General features: G+C 35.3%; 1 protein-coding gene across 2 annotated transcripts; it reads left to right on the forward strand.

Moving 5' to 3' along the window:
• The first annotated feature begins 390 nt into the window (after window positions 1-390).
• On the forward strand, window positions 391-25,448 carry GXYLT1 (glucoside xylosyltransferase 1). Of its 2 annotated transcripts, none has more exons than XM_026840951.1 (7): window positions 391-479; window positions 10,770-10,944; window positions 12,445-12,570; window positions 13,428-13,679; window positions 21,505-21,628; window positions 21,931-22,103; window positions 23,558-25,448. In XM_026840951.1, exons 1-7 carry the CDS (start codon window positions 427-429, stop codon window positions 23,717-23,719), a joined length of 1,065 nt encoding a protein of 354 aa, XP_026696752.1. In that variant the 5' UTR covers window positions 391-426; the 3' UTR covers window positions 23,720-25,448. The 2 variants fall into 2 exon arrangements, with proteins under 2 accessions (XP_026696752.1, XP_026696754.1); XM_026840953.1 differs by lacking the exon at window positions 391-479 and adding an exon at window positions 7,095-7,529.

The following is a 25,448-nucleotide window of genomic DNA, read 5'->3' on the forward strand; positions in this document are numbered from 1 at the left end:
AACATTCTACTTGCTCCTCTGCTTGAGGTAAACAAAGGTATTGTAAAGGTGAAGGAGTTCTTTCCAGCAGTAAGTGTTGCCAGTCAGTCTGTTACCTATGGATTTACACTAAGCCAGGAACATAGAATGATTCTGAAAAATCCAGCCCCTCTGTTTTTCTCACTCTGAAAATATGTGGAGAGAAAAGAATAAAGGATGTGGACTGCTCTTTTAAAAGAATCCTCCTGGTTGGCACCTAATATTGTATTATCCATGTTCCTTTACCTAGCCAGTCTTCTGCCAGGTAATTAACTATTCAAGTTATGTTTGAGCTAGAAAAGAATCCATTTAACTTTGCCATAAAATCAGTAACATTTATATAGGTTATTTTTGTCTTATTCTGTTAGGTGTAAGAATTTGTCTGTATCTTTCTGGAATTCCTATTGGATGCTGCCCTCTGATGTTTGTGGAATGAACTGCTTTTGGGAAGCTGCTTTTAGGTAGGATCTATTATTAAATAGTACTTTATTGTTTGATTGCAGTCAGGTGTAGCTCATAAGTGTTTCTGGCTATTTAACAAGGTGACAAAGCAAAATATTTTGATTGCTTCACATGCATTTCAACTGCTTATATCATGGTTGCCTTTAGCTGGGCTTTCTCCTGTTCTATTATGTTCTTAAAATTGTGGTCTCAAGTGTTATTACAAAGAGTAGATTTTTTCCAGTTATGTTGATTCATTAAAAAGAGAGTTGCTAACATTAGTAAAAAGTTTATCTGATTATAGTCTGAAGAGTTATTGATGAATTAATTATTCTTGATATATAAAACTTGCTGCACAGTAATACCTATGATGTAACTTGCTATAAAGCTATAAGCAGATATGACTTGCTAATAAAGCTAATAAGCAGATATGCTTATTAGTTATGTTTGGAGGTTTTTTTATTCAGGTTACATGTTTTATACAGTTTATGGAGGGTACTTCATCCAAAATCACTGTAACAACCATTGTAGAGTGTACTTGAATATACAATATGTTAGAGCATAGACTGTGTCCTTAAAGTTTCATCTTTAAAAATAAATTTAAATGTTTTGATGTAGTTCAGATGCTTGGGCTGTCACATTATGGAAGTAGCTTGAAAATAAATGGAATAAGCCTTAAACTACTAGACAGATATATTTTCTAACCTGAACAGTTCTCTTCAGTATATAATTAAAGTTCTAAGTCATTTTTTCTTTTATATAAAATTTTACTTGATCAACCTTTGATATGGTTATGTCTTCCTCTTAGTCTGAAGCTTCAATATCTCTAGGAAAGCAAAGGAAAAAAAGGTTGAGCTTCACAAGACTTAATGTATTTCTGAAAATTATGGTTGTGGGAAGACTTTAGATCTGTCTCCTATTCCTCTCTGCTTGTGTTCTGTCGGTGCTTTTTAAGCTCATCGGTTGCCAAGAAGTTACTTAAAGAGATGGCCTAGATTGATTTTTAGCCTGTTAGTGAACTGAACCTGTAATTTGGGACAGCTGGGTGTTTCTTGCTGCCCTTGGTAGCCAGTGTGCCAATCCACAGGGGTTCCTCTGATTTACCCTGTGGCAGATTTAGCTATCTGAATGGACTCAATTAACTTCTTTTTTTTTTTTTTCCTTAAAGGTTAGCTTTTGGGAGTTTAGTTTTATAAGTTTAATACAGGGGCCAAACCAAACTTCAGTGCTGTTGTGGTGGAGGGTGTAGGGGCTTGACCTATACTTAGTGGAGGAACAGGATGTGTTCATGCATGTAACTTGTGTTATTCTATTAAGAATGCTCTATGTGGTTGTGAAGACAAGTCTGTTGAAGTATGCATTGATTATGACATTACTGGGTGAATGCAGTGTCTTTCATGGTGAACCTCTTAATATTTACAAAATTTCATGTCTGTGTTTTGTAACAAACAAAAAGAGCTGCTTTAAATGTGTAAAGGGGATATGGTGTTCAGATTAGTAATTTCAGAGTGAGTTTGATTATTTTACCAATATGTGACTATTAAATTAATCTCCATATGTTGTGCTGACTCTGGTGCTTGTTGACTCCCTTGGTGAGATGTTCTGACTTCAGGGGGGCACCCTTGCTTCCCCCAAACTATTTCTTGCTCTGTTTAGTAAGTGCAGTTGATTTCAGAGAGGTGCAGTGAGTTTGTGTAAAGGGGAAGATGGTAGAGAGGAAGAGAAAGTGCTCCCTCTTGGGATAGCAGCAAGCAATTACAATGGCCTAGTTTCTGAACCTTCTGCCTAAGCCTCGTTTCCTTGTGTGTGCTGGAGTAACACAGAAGATAGTTGCAGTTCAGTTTCAGCTTTTTTATATAAGTTGTAATTTTGTTCAGCTCTCAAATACGTGCATTGTGCTAGGTGCACTGAGAAGCTGAAGGGTTCAGACCTTTGACATAATGTTATGCTTCAAATGTGATAGTAGTTGTTCCTGATTTTGCAGTCAGATTTTTGTAGGAAAAGGAATGCACTTAATTCTGTGCAAGTTTATTAACTACAGCAAATGAAGTCTAGGATTCTTGTTTTCTGAGATTGTATGTGTAGCACCACTTCAAGATTCTTCATGGAGTTAAAGCCTCTTGAAAGCTTTTTCTGTAAAGACAACATTGTAGTTCTAAATTGTGTATCTTTTGAAATAGAGAGGAGTGGAGAGTTCTACCATAGCATCTTATTACAATTCATTTGATCCTGGGTTGACTAAGCCTTTGTGTTCTTGTTAAGTGCAGTTTTCATAGTGAGGTACAGAATAAAGCTGGACCCTGAGCAGACTAGGATAGTGAGAGGGATATGAGAAAAACCTGAATTACACATCTGATTGAAATCTTAGGATAGCTAACTCCCACTGCCTATAGATGTACCAGCAAAATAACAGTAATTCCAATGAATTTGCTTTTAATAGAAATGGCAGAGTCTTGTCATTGAACCTGGGCTAACACTTTCTTGAATCTTCTATTTGGCCTGGTTTAATCCATAAAAAGAGAACAATGATGTTTATCCAGATTGTAAATCAGTTTGTGAATGGAGATTCTGGTGTTCTGTTCTTGCTGTTTCAATAACCAAATGAGTTTGTTCAGAGGAGCAGATCATACAGCCAGAATTTCCTTGCCAGTAGTAGATTAATAAAATTGATCTCAGTGTTAGAATGTCTCCTTTCCCTTACCAGCTCAATTTTTCAAACATTGGAAGCTAGTCCTTCAGATTTTGGATTTTGAAGTCTTTTCTTTGAAAAAATTTTGCTTGTTTTCTCTCTAACTTGAAATTCCAGTTGGCTTTTTTTCTACTGGATATCAGAACCACAGGGATTTGTTTATCCATGACAGAAAGAACTTGGCATAGACATTTTTGAAATGCAGCTTGCTACGTAATTTCCTCTGAGTACCTGTAAGTGTATAAAGTGTGAAATGACGACTGATATTCTGTGGATTTGTAAGACTCAAGTTAGCACGGTAGAAGTGTTGGCGACCTATAGAGGAATCTGGAAACTTTTTAGGAGAGATGTATATATAGACTTCAGTATGATTCGTGCTATATCTAATTCAACATAATTTGAAATTGATGAGCTCTGAGCAGTTGCTGATTCTAATAATGGATAATATGAATCTTGTCTCCAAGACAGTGTAAGATCTATAGCCTATGCTGTATGTGGGAAAGATTTTGGAGCTGTTCTGCCCCTACATTTTCTATCACCATTCTGATTATCAACATTATTAAGACAGAATGTCTTGTGCTTTTGGTACAGAATATTTGTTAGCTTTTGCATTGATAGAGGAAGCATGAGATCACTTTTACATACAGTGGTATAGATTTTATAAAAAATTTTAAAAATGCTGATAAAGATAACACAAGGCTCAGGTTTTGCATGATCTAGATGATGCGTATCTTTTCTAGTACACCTTTTAAGATGCTCGATGTCATCTAGCTGGTATGGCTGCTTATTTCCTACTGAGACTGATTAAGAAGAAGTTCTTAAGGTCTTATCTGCCTGATTTCAGTTGTTGGATGTTGCTTCAAAGTGCATTTTAACTTGTATCTATTAAAAAAAAAAGTTTCACTATTTTTTGAGTTTATTGAGGTCCAGGTGGTGTGAATACATTGAGATGAATTGTGACAGTCCTGAAAAAGAGGGCTTCTCCTCTAAACTAGCTAGCTTGTTGGAGGATGGGGCTTAGGACTTTCATAGTCAACTTTTAAATGGCTAATATACCTAATCTACTAATTGAGTTCATAGTTGAATAGATGACACTTAGACATCATACGCACTGGTGGTGTTAGCATACTTCTACAAAATAAGCTCTGATTATGACCTATTCTTAATTCAATGCAGTAGTAGAAAGTTGAGTAAAAACTATCATTTTCATCACTTTCATATTCAGATAATTTCTCTAGTTACCTTGATCCTGCTTCTAATAACTGTGGGAATGATTTAGCAGTTGCATTTTAATCAGTGTAGGCTTTGTTGCCTTCTCACTCTGCCTATTTGCTTTTTTTCTGGTGACTAAAGGCTGCTGTCTTAGGCTCCTTAATGATCAGCTGATTTAGATCAAACAAAAAGCATTAAAAGAAAAAAGGATGTGATAAGCAAGCGAGCTGTATTGTATTTACATATCTACCATTTGTTTTTCTGAGCCACACTGTGGTGCCAAGTTTAAAATAATAGAGGTTGATTATATGAAAATATTTTCCCTGCATATTCTAACAAATATAATTTGCATTTTCTGTGCTAATTGTCAAAAAACTTGGATGTGTAGAATATTCCAACTGATAACGTGGTTAGCTTCTTATACTGAAGAAGAAAACATATTTGCAGTAGGTATCTGTTCTTTTTGTAGGTGTGAACAACTTCAACGCAGCTGAGCCTGGTTAACCTAGTCCAGTGGGTTATAATATCAAGGAAAGTTAGTTTAATGATGATGTGGAATGACCGAGAGACTTTTTAAACAACCTTGTTTAGGAAGCTGAATATTGCATGCCTAATGTGCATTACAGACTATATGGAGGAAAGATCAAAGGAAAAACAAGGCTGCAGCTTTGTCGGAACCAGTGTAGGAAAACTTGTTCTGATGTGAAATAATTTAAAAAATGTTTTTTTGTAATCTACAGAATAATCCTTACATCTTTGCATTGCCATTATGTAATACAGTGGTGGCTGTACACAAAAACTGGTGGTGCAAGTTAGGATGACAACAGTTTTCTCAGAAAATGACAATTATTTTTACATTGTTCATAACTCATGCAATTATGTTAAAAATGGTTATTCCTCAGTGGGCCAGAGTAAAGTTTGAAAGGACAACTGAGGTTATTCATATCACTCTGCTCTCAGTACCTGGACGCTACTCTTTCCTTCTTTGGCTTCCCCAGCCATGTTAAGGGAATAGGAGAGGACAGCTTGATTACCAGTGAAATTGGGCAGGGAGCTTCCTGTGGATCCCTAGTTGTGCTCTTAGTGTAGTACATTAACAGATGGGAAGAAGGAACTCTAGAGCACAAAGTCTGTAACACCGAATTAAGGCTGTCTGTGGTTCCTTCATGGTTTTCCATAGTAACCGTGTCACTATACTTGAATGTGGTTTAAAAAAAAAGAAAAATAAAATTGCCCTCTCACACTGACAATTCTTTGAATGGTACCCAGGTCATACTAAATACTGTAACACTGCAGCTTCTCTGGAAGGTTGGGAGCTTGGAAGGCAGCAGTGTGTGCATGCAGCAGAAGCAGCTGCTGTACTGTGACCTCAGTAAAGTAGACTAGGATTGAAGCAGGTTTAATGATCACAAATTAGACAGAGTTGTGTACAGGATTCCTTATGTCTGTCTGGGTGTTCCCAAGGGTTTGGTACCCATTCATTTGTCCTCTTAACATCTTATGTAAGAATAAGAATAGGAAGAACCCTACCTTGAATGTATGCAGGAGCACTTCCTTGCTGCAGTACCTTGCACCAAGTCTAGCTGGCAGAGCTGATTTTCGTGGAGCTGATGAGTATTTTAGTGACAACATCATTTGGGGGTTGAGTTTTTTCCAAGAAGTTAGCTGGAATGCAGTGAAAGTTCTAGAAGAGTGCAGCTTCTCAAAACATACCTCTGTAGCTTACTACCAAATCATTGCTTCATAATTTTAATTGACCTAGAATTGCTAATTTAATACACAGTGTGTCATGGTATACATCTTTAAACATAAGGCAGTGTCTTGACAGACAGGCTCTGGAAAATCTTGTAGCAGATCCATTGAGCATATCCAGCTACGTTCCTCTGTCAAATGTTATTAACCACACAGCAGAATTAATCAGTATGAATGAAGGTCTACAAGACAAATACTTCAGGACAAGGCTTATACCTTATACCCTTATACCTTATGCTGCTGCTGAGTAGCATGTTTTAAAGTGTTTTTGCTCTCACAGTGTTCAAGTGCATTTTTAAAATGTGTTTTCTAAACTCACAGGGAGTACTTATGGTACTCTCTCTCGAGTGTTTTATTACTCTCATTTTACATTTGTGTAATTAGTATACTCAGATAAATTAAGTTCTCTTATTTGTCCCTCAGCACTCGATGCTGTTATGACTTCCTGCTCAGTGTCTTCTACTGGATTATAGGTTCATTCTTTGCTCTTCCATTTTAATTACCTTTTTTTTTTTTTTCCTTCGTGGGAGCTAGGGCTCCCACATTATTGGAGATTATTTGTTTTTTTTTTCTTTAGAAATTAGGGCTGCCAAGTTTTCCTTGGTAGTCTGTCCAACAGCCTTAATAAAATACACTTTGTATTTCACTCTATTGTTGCTTTTTCCAGCTTCTACATGAAGCTCTCCCACACGAAAGCATCAGGCTGCTAGGAATTAGAAATATGCATACACAAGTCTTCATTTGTATTTTTGTGTTTTCCATGTTGCCTCTGAAAATTTTTCTGAAAGTATCTCCTCACTTTTGAAAGTGTCTCAATACTTCTAGAAGCTGGATTTTGAAGTTCCATAAGGATATTTCTCTGATACTAGAGCTGTGATACTCTGACACCAAACGTGCCCAGCTTCAGACAAGTTATGGTTCTTGTAAAATATGTTTTATTTTTTCTTATGGTCAACTCAGCTACTGAACTGCTAAAAAAAATACCTATATTGCTGAAAAATCTTGTGTCATTAGGTCATACCAGACCCAGGGCTATCTAAATGAAGAAGGTTTTTCTTTCCCTGTCTTCTGGTGAGTAGTTGCATGACTAACTGCAATTAAGAGCAGTGGAGGAAGGATGAAGAAAAGGTTACAGAGGTTGGAAAATTCAGGAAGTAGAGAAGGGAGTGGTTGAGGGCAGATAATTTTTACAGGAATTAGGGGAAGGACCAAAGTCATGTAGAGCTGAAGGAAGGGAGTGAGACAAGTCATGGCATAAATAAGTGGATCTGTGAGTGGGTTATGTTAATATTGAAGATGAGACTGCAGCGCTCAAGGTGATAAGCTCTGCTGGACAGTTTAAACTTCATGCTGCTTCTAGTGGGAAGAGGAGGAAAAAGTAATGAAAGATGCTGGCAGTAGAGGATTAGCACAAGAGGTAAGTAGTTAATGTCCCTGGATGAAGATGGGGCAACAACTTCCCTCTGGCAGTGGAGAGAAATGTGTATGTAGGGAGAGGAGCAGCACTGAGAGCTGATTATTAAAAAGGAGGCTGTGGTGGCCAGTGATCTGTATGCAGGGAAGTCAAATACAGGTTATAATGACTAAAGGATATCTCTGCATGGAGTCTCGAGTAAGAACCACAATTCTGGAGTCTCATAACTTCTGCTGTAATATGTCTCTGAGACCTAATATGTCTCATCCCCTTCTTAGTGGGTAGTCCCCAGAGAGGAGTGGCCTGTTCTTTTCAATGACTTCTTGCTCCATCTGCTTCAGGGATAAAGCTTTGTGTTGTGAATTTATGGTTCTTAGTCCAGCTGTTCCACATATTTTGCAAGCTGAAATTCAGTTGTTGCTAGCTTTGTCTAAAGATTTTGTTGTTTTTTCAAAAAATTATTAAGCACATTTAAAATACTGAACTCATAGAATGGATGGTGTGGACAAAGTGACTGTAAAAACATTTTAATATGATCAGTCTGTGTTTTGCTGCGTGAACTGAAGTATTCTTTTATTCACCAATGTCTCTAGAAATAATAAAATACAGCGTCTCTAGAAATAATAAAATACAGCCTTTGAATCTTAATACATTTTAGAGTTGCTCTGGCACAATTTTTGTCATAACTTATTCATGGAAAGCCATGTGTTACATGTAGTTCAGGAACTTGGCTTTCACATATGCAGTTTGTGTAGGTTGTGTCCTTATTTATCACATGACCTTGCAATATCACAATAGGCTTTCATGACTTCAGGGCTTAATTATTGTAATTCCCTTTTCAGTGGATTAGTGATGAGGCTAATCTGCTGTTTGCAGCTTTTCAGACTTCAGCAGTGTATTTATTTGTGAGTTTCAGCTACCCTCATCACATTCAGCTTGCTTTGTATTTTTTGCATTAGCTACTTATTACATGGTATAATGTTTAAATTAGCTTTATGTATAAAGGTCTGAATCGGCATGCCTCTGTTACACTTAAAGATTAATTTTATATTTTCTTTTCCTGTTAACCTGAACTAATTTTTCAGGTTTTGCTTCAAGATTTCTAAAAGGTTTCAGTCTGTGGATTAAATCAGCTGAATATAGATGTCTGCATATAGGTGTCTATGTCAAGTAGGTCTTAAGCAGTCATTAAAATTGAAAGAGTAGGGAATGATCCAGGTGACAAGCCATTAAGTTGCTGAGAAGTAAATGGCTGGTGTTCACTGAGAAGCACTTAAGTATCCTAGATATGTCTCCTTAGGACTAGTAGATACAACTTGATCTTTGAGGCACCCAGTCCTTTTGGGCTGGCACCTGGAGGTTAGGTGGGATATTCTAGAGCTTATTAAATAACACTATACCTATGTTAAAAAATTGAATCAAGCCCTAGGTATTTACTTTGAAATAACATTAATTGCTGTCTGTGCTCTATATCCTGCTAGCTAGATCTCCATTGGCTTTAGTGAGACTTCGGACACAATCTTATATATCAGCATCTTCATTTAGGTGTCCTATTTTGGATTTGAATTCTACATATGACATCTTTAATCTGTGATTTTTAATAATGCCCCAAATCCTGACTTAAGACTAACTGCATGTTCTAATTGAAATTTAAAAAATCTTAAATCCCTGGGATGCTGGTGTTTTTTTAGTTACAGGGCATTAAACTTTTCCAAAACTCAGAATGTTTTTTAAATGCAGCCATTATTTATGGCATTAAACTTCATCAGTTTTAGTGATAGCTTGGCTTATATTTTGCCTCATGGGACTCAAAATTTTGTGTGTTACTCTCCCATGCCTTAAAGAAAAAAATGCATATTTGCACAGTATCTTTTGTCAATTTAAAGGAAAACTTGTATGCATCTAAATGTTTTAGTTACATAAATTGGGTGGAGATTATGTGCTAAGAATCACATCTGTTAATTTCTGTTTTGAAATGTCTCTCTTTGTCAAGTTTCTAAGAATGGGTGGTATGTTTGCCAAGCATTTCTGTAGTGTTACTAGTTTGGGAAAGTCTTTTCTAACTTAAGATTTTTTTTTTTTTTTTTTTGCATAACTTGTAATTAAACTTGTAATTTAAACCTTCAGGTACTCTTAGTTCTATTAGCCACCCCTCCTCCCATGGTCTGTGTGAATAGCTCAAGTGCAAAATATTGATGTGGAGATTGGCTTTGAGTTGACATGTGTTTAAAACCTTTGAAAGCTTTTTTTGGTAATTAAATGTATGAAATTCAGGAGAATGTGGTTTTAGGTCTAGTATGCCCACTGCATTTGCTACCAAGCTACTGGTATTTACTCGATAATTTTACCGTATTGTATTAAACTAATGAAATCACTTTAAAATGTACCCTGTACATTTACATAATACCTACCAGGCACTGCTCACCATAACTGCTGGAGAGCTGTTTTCAGGAAGAAAGGACTTCCCCCCCCCACACACACCTTGCAGTCATTTAGCCCTAAGGATATGGACAGGGCATGTGATTAGTGTACCTGAGGAATTTTTCAGCACCAGGACATTCCCACAAGACCATTTGAGCTGTTAGTTTCCCTCCTTCCAACCCAAGTTATAGTCCTGCAGGATGGAAGGAGAGGAGAAAGCTTTTTGCATTGTCCCAGTGCTTAGGAGAAGCCCTAAAGCATGGGTTTGAGAAGAGGACTTACTGGAGCAGAAAATGGACAAAACACATGAATCACTCAAAAATGTTCTTAACAGAACTTCTTAAAAGTAGAGTTTATCTTACTTCTGTTGTTGAATTTAACTCTATTATATTTTTGTGTTTACCTATCTCTACTAAGGCCAGGAACAGAGGAGAAAATGAACTCATGCACAAACTTAATGTGCTGTCAGACTTCCACATTTTGATGTCACTTCATGGGATCTTTATTTTAACATAGCTATTCTAATGGAATTCCTTGCTAATGATGGATAGTAAAATTATTAGTTTCTGTATAGCTCTTCCATACCTTGTTTTTCCCTCACAGACTGGGATGGTGGGAGTGAATATGAGACTAGTTCGGGTCAAACATAAGCCTACCTATGAGATATAATGCTATAGTTTGTGTCTACTGTTTGAGTTATCCTTTACTGATTTAAATATGATAAAGGGTATTTTGTTAAATTATATGTTGCAGTAAATAGTAGAGCTTTTCTTTAAGCCTCTGCAAGAAATACTGTCAAATGAAAAAATATTTTTGTACCAGATACAATTATATGAAAACACATCCTTCTGAGAAAATGCATCTAGCAGTGGTTGCCTGTGGTGAAAGACTGGAGGAGACTGTTACTATGTTGAGATCAGCCATTATTTTCAGCATCAAACCTCTCCAGTTTCATATTTTTGCTGAGGACCAATTGCATAAGAGTTTCAAAGACATAGTAAGTACCCAAATAATTTATTTAATCAATTTGTAGTACAATTTGAGTAATATATAGCAATTTCTCTGCTTGTTGGATATAGTGGCAGCAATGTCTAAATATAAGGTAATATGTAAGTCTTTCATAATGTGGGATGGAGATTTTTGAAATTTTCCTGTGGAAAAATGTCAGTTGCTGAATCAAAATTTACAGAGACAGACCAGCACTTCCTGATTTGTCACCTTGCATCTGTTAAACACAAATCTGATGGTCTGAACGCAAACCATTTATCTTGTGTGAGCTTATTTAAAGTTGGTTTTACAAGAGAAAATAAGACATCTGTCCTTTTTTGTCCCCAGGCTTACAGTATGAGTCAGCTTTACATTGCTTAAACAAAGTGAATCATCAGTGTTTGAAAATGATAGATATGGTTATGTCTAATTTTAGTGAATTCCAGTTAATGAATATATCATTAGACTGTGTTACAATCATATAACGTTATTACTGTGTTCAGATCTGGGTCCCCCCGGTAAAAGAGAGGACATGGACCTGTCAGAGCAAGTCCAGAAGGGGGCTGCAAAGATGATCAAGGGGCTGGAATACCTCCCTTATGAGGACAGGCTTTGAGAGTTGGGGTTGTTCAGCCTAGAGAAGAGAAGACTCCAGGGAGACATTACAGCAGCCTTCCAGCACTTGGAGGGGGCCTACAGAAAAGATGTGGAGGGTCTTTTTTATCAGGGAGTTCAGTGACAGGATGAGGGGTGATGGCTTTAAACTGAAAGAAGGTAGATTTAGATTAGATATATAGAAGAAATTCTTTCATGTGAGGTTGGTGAGACACTGTAACAGGTTGCCTAGAGAAGCAGTGGATGCCCCCTCCCTGCCAATTTCAAGGCCAGTTTGGACGGGGCTTTGAGTAACCTTCTCTAGTGGAAGGTGTCCCTGCCCATGGCAGGGGACTTGGAACTAGATCTTTAAGGTCTCTTCCAACTGAAACTATTCTATTCTATGTCTGGAGTAGCAGTATTAGAAGCTGACTACTCTATAACTGTGGAGGGTTTTACTATTTTTATGCTTAAAATGTCATGCTAGCTATGACATTAGTGTATATATATTAGTATGTATAACATAGTAATGTCATGTGAACAGTAACTGTGGAAAAAATCAGGTAAGGTTATTTTAAATTGAAAAAGACTTCATTGGTGTTTCTCCTGTGGAAACTAGTTAGGAGGGGAAAAAGTTTTATTTGATGTATTTGCTTTTCATAAATGCTAACTTATTTTACTTACTCTTACTTTGTATATGATCTGATATGATGTGTTTTCTTAGTGGCCTGCAGGTGCCACTTTTTGTTCAAATATTTTGAATAGCTGACAGATTCTTGTAGTTCAGGAAGCATTTCTGTTATGGAAGAGAGGTGTTGTGGTTGCATTCAATTATCGATTTGAATGGGAGATTGATTTAATTTTTGTAATAGAATTGAACTAAAGTTAATTTTTGTGATCTCTTCTTTTCACATAGCTTGATGACTTCCCCTATGAAGGAAAAATTAATTACACGTTATATCCAATAACATTTCCAACAGAGAGTGCAGCAGAATGGAAGAAATTGTTTAAACCATGTGCTTCACAAAGGCTATTCTTGCCAGTAAGTTGTTTTGTAATAGGACAATACAGAAGTCTGTTTATGAAATATCAAGTTATCCTTGTTAATCTAATTTCTGCTTAGTTTTCAATTAAGAACAACTGCTACTCCTAAAAGTTACTTTTATGACATCCTAAAATACCCTCTGAATTTAACCTTCTTCTGTGGCACTAATACACTATGGAATAAAAGTCATTTTCTCACTTGCTGCCTTATGACACAATATCCTCAGAAGTATGGATCATGTCATCCTCTTGGAGGTAAGAAGGATTTATCACACCTCAACTCTACATTTAGTTGGAGATTTTCCTGCATGCGTGGGTCAGAGAAGTGTTGGGAGAAAATGAAACAAGAAATGGGCTATTGTTGCCAGATTGTTTTGTGCAGCCTTTTGGTTGCTTATCTAAGACACTTGAGAAATCATACTTGAGGCTACGTGAATTACAGCAGTGGCAGCTATCTCCCAAATACTGTCTTTTCTGGGGCTCCCTTACAGCTCTCCCTTGCTTGATTGGATGCACAGGAAAGCAAGGGAACAGGAGTAATATAGGAGCTCCTGTTATGGTAATGTTTTACCTGGCCTGCAAGCTACTTCTGAGGAGCTCCAGGATATAAAATGTAAACTGAGTGCCTTTGTATTACTATTCTATATAAAATCTCTGTTTCACCCTACAGAAATTCTCTAAAATGAGAGAATGGGGAATGATGACAAATTTATTGAGACAAACTTCCTGTCTAAAGTGTATTTGCATATGACAAAAATGTATTAAACTTTATTGTTTAATGACAACAACTTCTGTTTTATGAAGAGGAGCTCAATAAAACTTAAGTGTTTGGTTTTAAATTTCTTTCCCTCACAGTTAATTCTCAAAAATGTGGATTCGCTACTGTATGTTGATACTGACATCCTGTTTTTGAGACCTGTTGATGATATTTGGTCTTTTCTGGGAAAGTTCAACTCCACACAAATTGCTGCAATGGCACCAGAACACGAAGAGCCTCGTATCGGGTGGTATAATCGCTTTGCTAGACATCCCTATTATGGTGTAACTGGAATAAATTCTGGAGTCATGTTAATGAATATGACACGTATCAGAAGAAAGTATTTCAAGGTATGTGCATTGCATTTCCTTTATTGCATTTTCTGTGGTTTTACATATTTTAATTCTAATCCTGTTTTGAATTCATGTGGGACATATTTTTCAAAATATTTTTCTTGGAATAATGCTCTAAAAATATGATGTGCTTAAAAACCCTAAGTTAGATATAATTTTAAATGTCATTCACTGTAAGGCTTGGAATTCCTGCATTTCAGGTGTGCTTGATTGTTTTAATTGTTCTTAGTTCTGAGAGATCCTGTGACTTCATACAGTCTGCTGTAAATTACATTTGTCAGTAGATATTCTGGTGTTTTTTCTTCACTGTAGAGATCCCAGAAAACAGTTAATATATACTGTAAAACTAACTTTAAAAATGTGTGTAGTAATATGACCAGGAGGTGGTGCTAAAACCTTTGGTAAGTTCTAACTACAGTTTCCAAATTTTGCTCTTTTCACATTGTAAGCAGCTGATTATCACCTTAAGTACCTTTTGATTTACTTCGAAGTCATAGTTTTTGTAGATAAGTTAATCATGAAAGTACTTACTAAAGGATGCATGTGATTATGTTGGGGAAAAAGTACTCTGTTTAAGAGAAGCTTGGTTAGGGAAAAAAAATCATGCAGTCAAAAAATACTAGAAGATGCACCTATAGGAAGGGCAATAATATGAACTTGCAGTAGACATTACTACTTCTCAACCATTTCCAACTTAAAAACGATTTAGTTTTCATCTTAACGTTCTTACTATGTATTTTGGTTGTGGAAATACAGAGAATTTAAGAAAAATGGGGAATTGATTTTTGGTTGTATTTAAAGTAGAAAGTTAAAGTAACTGTGGTGTATACAGTTGTAGTTTCCCCAAGAAGAAAACTTTTCTGTATATATCATCATTGGAATCTTGCCTTGTCTACTTTATTTTCCCAATTATAATGTCTGGAGAAATTAAAATATTGAAAAATATAACAGGAAAAATATGGGACAGAAAACTGCACGTTTCTTAACCTCTGGCAGTGCACTTCCATGTAGTGAATTATTTTTAGTATGATAAACTCTGATATAAGGTTGGTATTTTATTCATATTGTGCCAGAATTGTGGTTGGACATCTCAGTGCAACTTAGGTTATCAATCTATTGGAAACTTTATGCATTTTTACTAAAATTGGAATTCAAGTTTTCAAAAGTATACAGATTATGTAGAGTACTAAAAGTGTCTTTTAACTGTACTTTTCTAGAGGACAATATGAAGTTCTTTTTCCTTAACATCTAAAACTGTTCTTTTCTTAAAATTTAAGTCTCTGTATACAGATTTAAGTAGGTGTGATCAGTCATTAATATTTTGAAATTCAAGAGTATTTTGCTGTCCCTTGGTACTAGAGGAGTGGAGTATTTTTCAGGTCCTGAAAATATCTGCTACGTATTCCTGTTGCTGCCATGTTGTATATTTATTACACAGTGAAACATGTCAGATTGCTAAACCAAAACCCGCCTTGAAGGAAGTGATTTTTTAAAAATTGCTCTTTGTTATGGGGATGAATATCTGTGATGTATAAGACCTCAGCTGTAAGGCAAGGCACAAATCCATGTGATTTTTCTCATGATCCTGCTGGCAAACTGCAGTGTACCTAATGTGATGTACAGTTTCTGGCTAAGTGGGCCAGTGAACTTACTTTAGTGAGGAGGATTGTGTGTTATCACTGGTATAGGGAATCATAACAAAAAAAAAGCCTTAAATTGTCCTGAAAACATTCATATAATGCTCTTTCACAAATTGTCCAGTATATACTGTACTAAGCAGGTCTGCTTGATGAGTTGCAGGCTTAGCATTTATATAATAAAGGAAAAGAACTTAGATTGGAGTGGTCTACCCAGTGCTGTGCAAGTGTACTAAATATTCAGAATTATGAAAGGGCGCTTGAGAAAGAGAGGCAGAAACAGAACAAAGCTTCCTGGTAGCAAAGCACATTATTCAAAGCTGTTTTTGATGGCTTTAGTTGACAAAAATAAAAAAAGCAATTAACCCATTCCCCTGCTCTGCTTCAGTTGCTTTAAATGTTAGAAATACAGCATTTTCTGCCCTTAACCATTAGTCATCATTCTTTGGCATCCTTTCCAGAGATTTACTGTCACTTGAAGCTTAGACTTCCTCTTCTGTATCTGATGCATTTGTTTGTCTGGCCCTTGCTTTCACATGTCTTCTGAAATTCATAATTGTCTAGGATTGCTTGTGTGTGCACTGTGAATATTCCTCAAACATTTGAGACTAGTGGTGTATGTAAAGAAATACTCTTTCACTCTTGCTTGATAATAAGAAGTAAAATTAAATAAAAAAGGTGGTGTGTTCTGTATACCTGGGGTTTTGGGGGTTGTTTGGTCTTTGTTTTTTTGTGAGTGTGTGCAGCTTTTAACGAGGTTGCTGAGAACTTATTTCTTGCATGAATTTAATCTTTTTCTCTCCATTCCTATACCTTTTTTCCCTGCTTTTGTCATCCTGTGTGTCTTTCCTGGAGTCTTAGTTCAATTGTCTTGAGCAAGAAACAGATAGAATGTTTGGATGCATAGTGTTTTGACATATATGGATTTTGCATTTCAGCTGCAGCATTTTGAAATGCTCTCTTTAGATACCCTTCTTGATTTAAAACCTTGCCCTCGTGTAACAAATGCTGAGCATCTAGCTGAGCATCCAGCTGTTTTGCCTCTGGTTTTAGGTGTTTCTGGCAAGTGTAATGTTATTTGTTCAAGCTTTGAATTTGTAGAGATAGATACTTTATCCAGTGTGACTGGCCTGCTAAAACTCTGCTCTAGACCATGCTGGCAGTGATCAATCTACTTATCAATGACGACTTTTTGGTATTGGAAGGCTCAGAATTGTTTCTGATGGGAGACTACCTCATGATTTCTAACCCATGTTGCTGATTTAGTCCTTCCACCTATTGGACACACTGGGGAAGTATCCTGTAGTGTCAGGATTGTGGTAGCATGTTCAGCCCAGTCAGAACTATTTGAGGATGTCTAGAGAGCTACTAGGTTATCTGAAATTTAGGAATGCTTGATTGTTCTCTTCTCATCATATCATTGCTAGATAGTGTAGCCTGCATAATGACTAAGCAGGAAAAGAGTTTCTGTTCCACAGTATTGATTATTGAGATCTTGGTTTAGAGTGAACTCATCAGGGGGACTGTTTAGTTTATGCTCCCCTGGTACCTAGAGCATGGTCTCACAAGCTTGCAGAGCATCACAGGGCCCTGAGATGCACGAGCGTTATTACAAAACCTCTGCTGTTTATGGAGACTTGCAGAGACTTTGTTTCCACCTTCAGGTTCCTTGAATGTCTTAAAAGGAGGACTGGTCAATATGAAAAATTGCAAGCCTCACAGCAAAACTTTGAAAAGGATTTAGTGTAGTTGAGACTATACACAATAAACCTGAGAGTGTACGGCTTCTCTTGTGACTGATAGCAAAGGAGCTACTAGTCTCAAGCCTTTAGAAGAGAGGTAAACCAACTTCAGCAGTAGTCCTAATAACCCTTGCCAGGAACACTGCAGATAATTTTTGACCTTATAGATACTGTTCCACGTTGTGTGCCACTAACTATTCCAGTCAAATACAGTAGAGTTAGAAAATTCTTCATTGTCTTACAAGAGGATTTAAATTTGTTTATATACATTCAGGAGACTCAACAAATTCCTCAAGGAGTATGTATATAGGTTCTGGTATCTTAAAAAAGCTTCCTGTAGACCTTCTTGTATGACTGTCTAGTGACTAGAGCACTTGTTTAAACAGTGGAAGTTTTGGATCAGGATATTGCTCCAATACAATGGATTTAAAAGTGTGGGTTCTTTGTCTATTGTAGTTTCTTCAGTCTGAAATTACAGGCTGAGCTGCTTGAGGCCTTTAAGCATCTTTCTTCTGTTGTCACATTGATTTGTAAGAGTCAGGAGGAACCAGAAAATGAATAAATAAGGAGAACTGGCGACTTAGAGGTTATAGTGCTCACCTGTGTAGCAGAAAACTTGTAGTTCCATGTATTGCTCCACGATTAAGTCATCTTTTATCCACTTATTTATTCAAGCCTCAATCTTTTCAGGACTCTCAGGTCTCTTCATTTCAGACAAGCATCCCTAGCTTCTTTGCTATCTATGGTGCCTAATGGAAGTTGTCACTCCTGGTCCTATCTATCATATTTGTCTTGTGTGTTTTGAGACTCTGTGTATATATATTTACAGTACAAATATATGCATTGTGTATATATACATATATATGCACATGTGTATACAAATATACAGATACATGTGCATGCACATGTGTTGTACTGAATATAGTGTGATCATTAAACAGTACATAACTGGACATAAGATTAGAATTGATAGTGAAGCTTATGCTGGTTAGTGCCTACCTATTGTCTTTGCTAAACAGCAGCTAAAGAATGGGAATGTAAAACATGCAAGAGCATTTAGGAGATAGAAGAGGTAATAGTGGGTGATTTTTTTTTTAAATATTTGTATACATATAGATGTAGATACTTTTAAACTGGAAAAGGTGTAGCAGATACTACAGATACAGTGTTGTGACAAAAAGTCCTAGACCAGTGAAGCTTTGTGAATAGAGAACAATGACTTTTATCAAAACTTAGTTGTTGCCTGAGACATATGCAATCATAGAAAGGAATGAACTCTTACAAAACCAAACAAGCCCCAAACAAAATAACTCTGGATAGTGTGTGCAAAGGAGAGGTTCATGGGTATGCTTTAGGCAAAAAAATATCAAAGTTCCGAGAGTTTTTATGACCTAAGGCATTATACACTTTTTTTTTTTTAAACCTTTCAGTATTGCTTAAGTCTGTAGTTCCAAGAAATATGGTGAGCCTGTGCAAAAGCTAATTGCTTCTAAAAGGAAGGCTCCCATTTCCTACCAGCTGCTTTTCTCTGCTTATGTTGTCCTAGCCACTGGTGCTTGTTGGTCCCTTCTACGATTCAGTTAAATTTGGTAACAGGAGAAAAAATAAATCCTTTTGCTGGGTTAGTGAAGTAAATCAGCTCACACAAACATTTAGTAACTGTAAGCACTACACTGTTAATGCAAGTACAGGATAGAGTCGTGTAACCAGAGGGAAGAGGGCTTGCTTGCATTGGCATGTAGAAAATTTAAATTGGTCAACTCTTTGTGGTACAGAGCTGCAGTTTGTTTAGTTCTTGTTGTATGATTTTAGTATTTTTCCTCAACTTCATATTTTCTTACTAGAATTAAGAGAAAGGTAATACTAAGTTGCTGCAGGCTGAATGTGACAGCTCTTGTAAGTCTGACTTCAGGCTTGGCCAAGCAGAAGTCTTCTGGGACAAAACCAGTAATGACCAACTAATTAAAGCAGAGCATCTTAAAAAAGAAAAAAACATGTAGGAGAATATCTTAATGCCTTTATGTATATTTTGTTCTTACACATTTTCTTCCACTCAAACTAGAATTTTGAGAGTTTTTAAGAGCCTGTCTACATCAGCTTGATGGCATGACAGAAATGGCCACTACCAGTGCGTTGTTTTTTCTTAAAACTCTTCAACCTTCTTTGCAACTTACTGAATATTGAATATAAGGTTTATCATTCTGTAAATCTTTAAGCTGTCATAGTTATTTTTCTCATATTTACTTGAGTAACTTTTGAGAAGCAATTCTGTTGCCAATTTTGACTGAACTTGAGTATTCTATTTCTCATGCTGTTTGACCTAACTGGAAGTTACAGTAGAATTTTAAAGGAGGAGGTTATATAACTATTCAAATAGTTTCTTTTGCCCTGTGATTCCTACACTGGTTTAATTATACAGAAGTGTTAATAAATTAATATATTTATTTTGTATTTATATTATAATAACTTTTCTATGTATGCAAAGGTTATTGAAATATTACAGCTTCCAATTCTTAAATCTGTTAGCACTATTTGTCAAGTAATTTTGCTTCTAGACATCTGTCAATGTGATGTATGCTGTTACCTGCTTTGCATCTCCTTGGGTTATAGTCTAGATTTCACTGCTATTAAAACTATGAAAATTACATGAAATAATGACTTTAACGATTTCAAGTAATATTTCTATGGGTTGCTCTAAAACTTTATTTATTACCATGATTATCCCTGGTATCAGCGAGCCAATTTAATTTTGTTTTTAATTCTTAGCATTAAGTCTAAATTTAAACAATAGTTCAATATTCTATGGATGGTAAAGTACAGGTGAGGGAGTAATCTTTACCCACCATGGTTCAGTCTGATTGATTTGCTTTTTGGAAGTTTTTAGCTTGGTGTTAAGCCTGTGTTTTCTGTTATTTAATCACATTGCTCTAAGCCTAATGATAATTCTTGCTAGGGAAGAATTCTCTTGTGCATTTCTTACACCTGCTCTCATCAAATACTTGCAAGCAATCATAGTCATAAATTTTTTAGGACAGAAGGGACTGTAATATTCTGTTGGCTTCTTACATAATATAAGCTATAGATCTTTTTTGTATTAATTTTTATCTGAAATCTTATAGTATTTATTTTTTTAGTCTTAATTCTGAAAGCCCTTTATATTTGATGGCTGAAATGATTTGAGGAAAGACTAAAAACTGAACTGCTAATTTTTGTACTTTTTAGTTTGTCAGTTGAAAGCTCAGAGAAGAAAGTCTTTGATACAATAATTTTAAAACTGAATATTTTGCTCCTGGTAATACTTTCTGTTTCTTAACATGGTGTTTCTGTATTCAGATCCCAAGCCATGCTGGAGTTCTAATTTTTTTTTTTTTTTTTAATCAACTTGGCAAAAAAGAATCACAAGGGTACAATCCTGTAATTGTTCAGGAATTCTTTCTCTTTGTTTTTTTCTGTTATTCCATCCTTACTTTTCCAACTGAAGTGGAAGGTACAGAGTGAGCAGCCTTGTTCATTTTCTGTTCTAGTTGAGCTTAAAAATAAGAAATGTAAATAATGTAAAAATGTAAAAAATAAAAAATGTAAAAATAAGAAATAAGCTTTAGAATATGCAAGCTGTTACACTGCAGATGGTGACCCCTTTGGTAATGTGGAGTTCAGAGTAGACCAGCTTACTCTAAGTAGCACCTCCTCAGCCAGAACCTTAGAGGAACTCCTCCTTTGAAGTGATTTTGCTAAATGAAGAATTTGGGAATTACGTAACAGCTGTTGGTTTAGAGTCTTCCTACCTTTTGCTAGTGAAAAGTTGTGTCTTTGCTGTGGAAGTTCAAGTTCAGTAACTAAAAAACTTAGTTCAACTCAATGAAAATTCTTTTGAAAACCTTTGAAGGATTTCCATATTTTTATATGCTGCTTTGTAGCCAGTATTTTTTAGCTTTATATGTTTGGAACCGTTTAATAATTTTATACTGATCTGTTTTGAATTTTTGACATTAACTTTAAAACCTGTGTATATTATCACTGTGGTAAAAACAGAAATTGCGTGAAGTCTGGATATTTAAATAGTGCCCATCTACTTGCATGCATCTCTTTAATTCAGTTTTTGTGTTGGATCCTACTGCTGTAGTAAAAAAACCTTGCTATTTGTTAGAACTCTTTGTTTAAAATGTTTGAGGGAAATCTTGAAGACCAATATTTAATGTGGCAGTTCAATAGAAGTAGAGATGCATATAATTTTCCTTATAATAATTGAGAAATAAAGCATATTGGAAATGTCCATAACTATTTAGTCCTTCGATGTGCTCATTTGTTTAAAAGGAGGAAATCATCTATACATTTGATATTGTAACTTTGAAAAGTAAATTACTTTGGTTATGTAGGGTAGTTCCTTCTTTATAGGCATAGTTGTCCTGAGTGTATGTTGCTTTGCTTTGGTTTGTTTAATAGAATGATATGACACCAGTCCGGTTACAGTGGGGAGAAATTCTTATGCCACTGCTGAAGAAGTACAAGTTGAACATAACATGGGGCGATCAGGATCTATTGAACATTATGTTTTTTCACAATCCAGGTAAATACACATTCATTTTAAGTCTGATGTGACAAAGCTGATCTTTTCTAAGATGTTGAAAAATCCAGGAAAACACTCTTAGCAGAATTTTTCAGTAAAAGTATTCAAGGGACTTTTCACTACTGTTTTCTGAAAGTGTTTACTTTGAGAGACAGCATTAGAGCTTGCTAGACTGTAATTAGCTGTTAGATTTCAAAACAAGTGTACAGAAACTTATAAAGCAGCCTTAAGAAAAAAAGATAGTAGTGTATTTCCTGAAATTATTTTGGTGCTTAATCCAGGGTTTTCATTTTTCTGCACAGAAAGTCTTTATGTCTTTCCATGCCAATGGAATTATCGTCCTGACCACTGCATCTATGGAAGCAATTGTAAGGAAGCTGAAGAAGAAGGTATATTTATTCTTCATGGAAACAGAGGTGTTTACCATGATGATAAACAACCGACTTTTAGGGCTGTCTATGAAGCAATAAAAAATGTAAGTGTTTTCAGCATTGTACTTGTGTAATTTTTTTAATGTTATCTACAGTGCTGCATGTAGTTTCTGGGTTTTGTTGATACTTAGATTGCAACAAAGTAACTGTTTCCTCTTTTAAGTGATGTTAAGTTTTTCACGAATTTTTCCTTCACTGCTTGGATAGCATTCCAGTGTATTTCTTTTGTGATGATCATCTCTTGAAACATAGTATAGACTATGTCTAGGTTAGGATTCTAAAACATTGCCTGTAGTTGTAAATGTCTGTTTAAAAGGCTTTATTCCCGTTCCTTTAATAAATACATCTAGTAAACTGTATGAGCATTTGGAATCACCAGAAGCCTCGTTTCTCTGGAGATTTTAAAATGCAGGAAAAAAAACCCTTGCTTCTTCCCAAAGTTTGTATGTTTTAATTGTAGATAGATTTGGATTGTAGGAATTTTTTTTTAATACTGTGTTTTGACCTTTTCTTGGAGATTCAGCATATTAATATGTTGCTGTTTCTTTAAATACAAAGCAAAATGACTTATTTTCATTCTGCAAATAAGTAATCTAATAAACTGTTTATCACTACATCAGTATACTCACTGAAGAGCTGTAAAATTTAGCACTGATGCACATTTTAATGTAGCAGGCTATTGTGTGTGTATAACCTTCAAAAATCAATAGTATATTTTAATGGTGCTTTATTACATGTTGTCATATGGATATAAAAATGAAGAAAAGTACTTTTGGGGGTCTGAGAATACATTGCAGGGAAAGTGAATGTGTTTCCATAAAAATACGATTTCTTTGTTTCCTTTGTGCATTGTCAAAAACAGAAGAAAAAATTATTTCTTTTTATTTATGATCCCATTTGGTTTATGAATATGTCAGAGAAACTATGTAAAGCAATGCTGATTCAGTGGTAATAAGATGAAAAAAATTGTTACTTTGAAATGCTGTTTTAGCTTATCATTTGTTTATAAAAAATATTGCACTGTTGAATTAATGACTTCTTTATTTCATGTCCATTGTAAACCTAGTATGTGTTTTGACCATCATTCAGTTTAATGAAAGTTCACAGTACCACTTCTCATACTGTTGTTTCATTATAATTTGATAAGAATTGTATTCCTTAAAAGTTATATGTCATCCAGAAAAATTAGTGTTGAACAAACAAATAATCAGAAATCATTTTAGATCTGTAAATTTTTAATTTAATAAGGTAATTTTAAATTTTCTCCTTGTCTGTCTGGATATATTAATTTGCCTACTTTTTTTTTTTTTTTAAAAAAAAAGTCTTGCTTGTTAGGCTTATTGAAAATATGTTTTTCTGATACTGCGTTCAGGACTTCTTGAAAACATTTAATAAAACTTTAGATAGCAAATACAATGTTCAAAGGTATTTTAATAACTCTGAATAATGGCACTCTTCCGTATTGACCTTAAGTCTTCTTTTCTTTACTTCTTGACAGTATTCATTTGGAGATGATCTGGTGCATTCCTTGTTGCGGCCCCTAGAACTGGAATTACGGAAAACCATGCATACGTACTGTGGAAGAGTATACAAAGTGTTCATAAAGCAGCTAACAAAAAGCATAAGACACTTGTATGCTAGAAGATCAAAGGGAAGGTGATTTTTACTCCAAGCTGTTAAATCAAGAGACTTTACATGCTGGTCAAAAGGTGCAAAAATTCTAATATGTCTTGGATCGGCTCTTAATGTGCTAAAGTTTACTAGCATACATAGAAATGAAGAAAACATTCATGTAATGAAGAACAGGAACTTTTTTCTGCAAAGGTGACTTTTTGCTCTTTTGAAGTTTAATCACTGATGATGTTTATCTTGAATCCGATGATTTGGGTGTTACTGGCTTCTGTGGCCAGTAGTTTTAGTCTGCATAATTATCTCATAGTTATTTCATGATCAAATGAACAAGTAAGAAATTAAGATGGCTCTATTTGGGAGTGTACCTCATATATTGTCTAAAATTCTGTTAAACTGTGAATGTAGCAATAACTGAGTCAGCAGCACTAACCTCACTTTAAAGGTGTGAACCTTTACGTAAACAGAGTTGTTTACAAGTGCAGAAAATACTCTGTTTTCAAAGAAATGTGATATAATTATTGACAATCTGTATGTGCCTTTATATGTTCATCTCTTACATGTTGAAGTACTGTTTTGACAATCTTGTTTGGTTTATCTTAGGTGTAAACTGCACATTATAAATACAATTTTCTGAGAAATTAATAACTAGTATCTGATACTAGTTTTCTCTGTCAGTAGATACGGAGATTTTTTAATACACATACAGCATTTGTTTCAACATCATTGAGCCATCATGGCCAAAACAGAGGGATTTTTTTTTAGCAAAAATTCAGCTTGAAGATGTCTGTCTTATAATACTTCATAAAATTTCATGGTTTTGCAGCTTTATATGGCATTGTGGAAGTAGCGAAAAGAAAGTCAAACACAGTGGAAAGCTGTTGCTGTTGTATTTCCTTAATAAGAGTTATTACCTGATTATTATTATAGAGTGTTTAGTACCTAAAAGTGATGACCTGTAATAAGAGTACTGATTCTTCATCAGACTGTATATTAGATGGGTTTCTTAGAGAATATATCCTGTTACCATATTTTTTTAATAACATGGCTTTAAAATAGTTTTGGGGCAGACCTTCAACTACATGAATGCATTACTGTCAGTAGGGTGATAATGATATATAACAGGTAAGGATTAGGCTTTGTTTAGTTATCTTTGTGAAAAAAAAGTTCTGTTTATATAATACAAACTTTTTTTCAGAGAAAAACATGAAGAAAAAGACTGAGTTCTAGTGTTACAGTAAAATATTATTTAAACTTGCATGGTATGAAATTTATTTGTAAAATATATTTGATGTTGGATAACATGTCTAACTGAGATGAAGTCTTCATAAAGTGAATTTTTGGATTCCATAAAAGTTCCTGTGTTGAACATGGAGAATCCACTCACTGACTTGCACCTTCATCCCACCCCATTTTAGAAGCTTATTTTTTGTGGCTGTTTCTTTGTTAATGGCAGGCTGGCTCTGACTCCCAGACCTGTGTGAGCTGGATGAATGCTTTAGCAGTACTAAAACACACTCCTCTGTAATCAAAGTTTATATTCTGCTTCTAATCTCCCTGCTGGCTCAGGGTGTAAATTTCTGGGATGAAAACTAGGAAGCAGTCTGCCTCACATGTAGTTACAGTCTCCTTTCTTTGCTATGTAACCTTTTGAAGTCTGAAAATCTAGACATCTGTTTGTGAAGGTGAATACTGTTATTGACTGATTTTACAATATACAATGCATTATTTTTTTACATAAATACTGATTTTTATATCAA

This window comes from Athene cunicularia (assembly GCF_003259725.1).
Source record: "Athene cunicularia isolate RWA chromosome 1 unlocalized genomic scaffold, athCun1 chr1_part2, whole genome shotgun sequence".
In the NCBI taxonomy this organism is placed as follows: domain Eukaryota; kingdom Metazoa; phylum Chordata; class Aves; order Strigiformes; family Strigidae; genus Athene; species Athene cunicularia.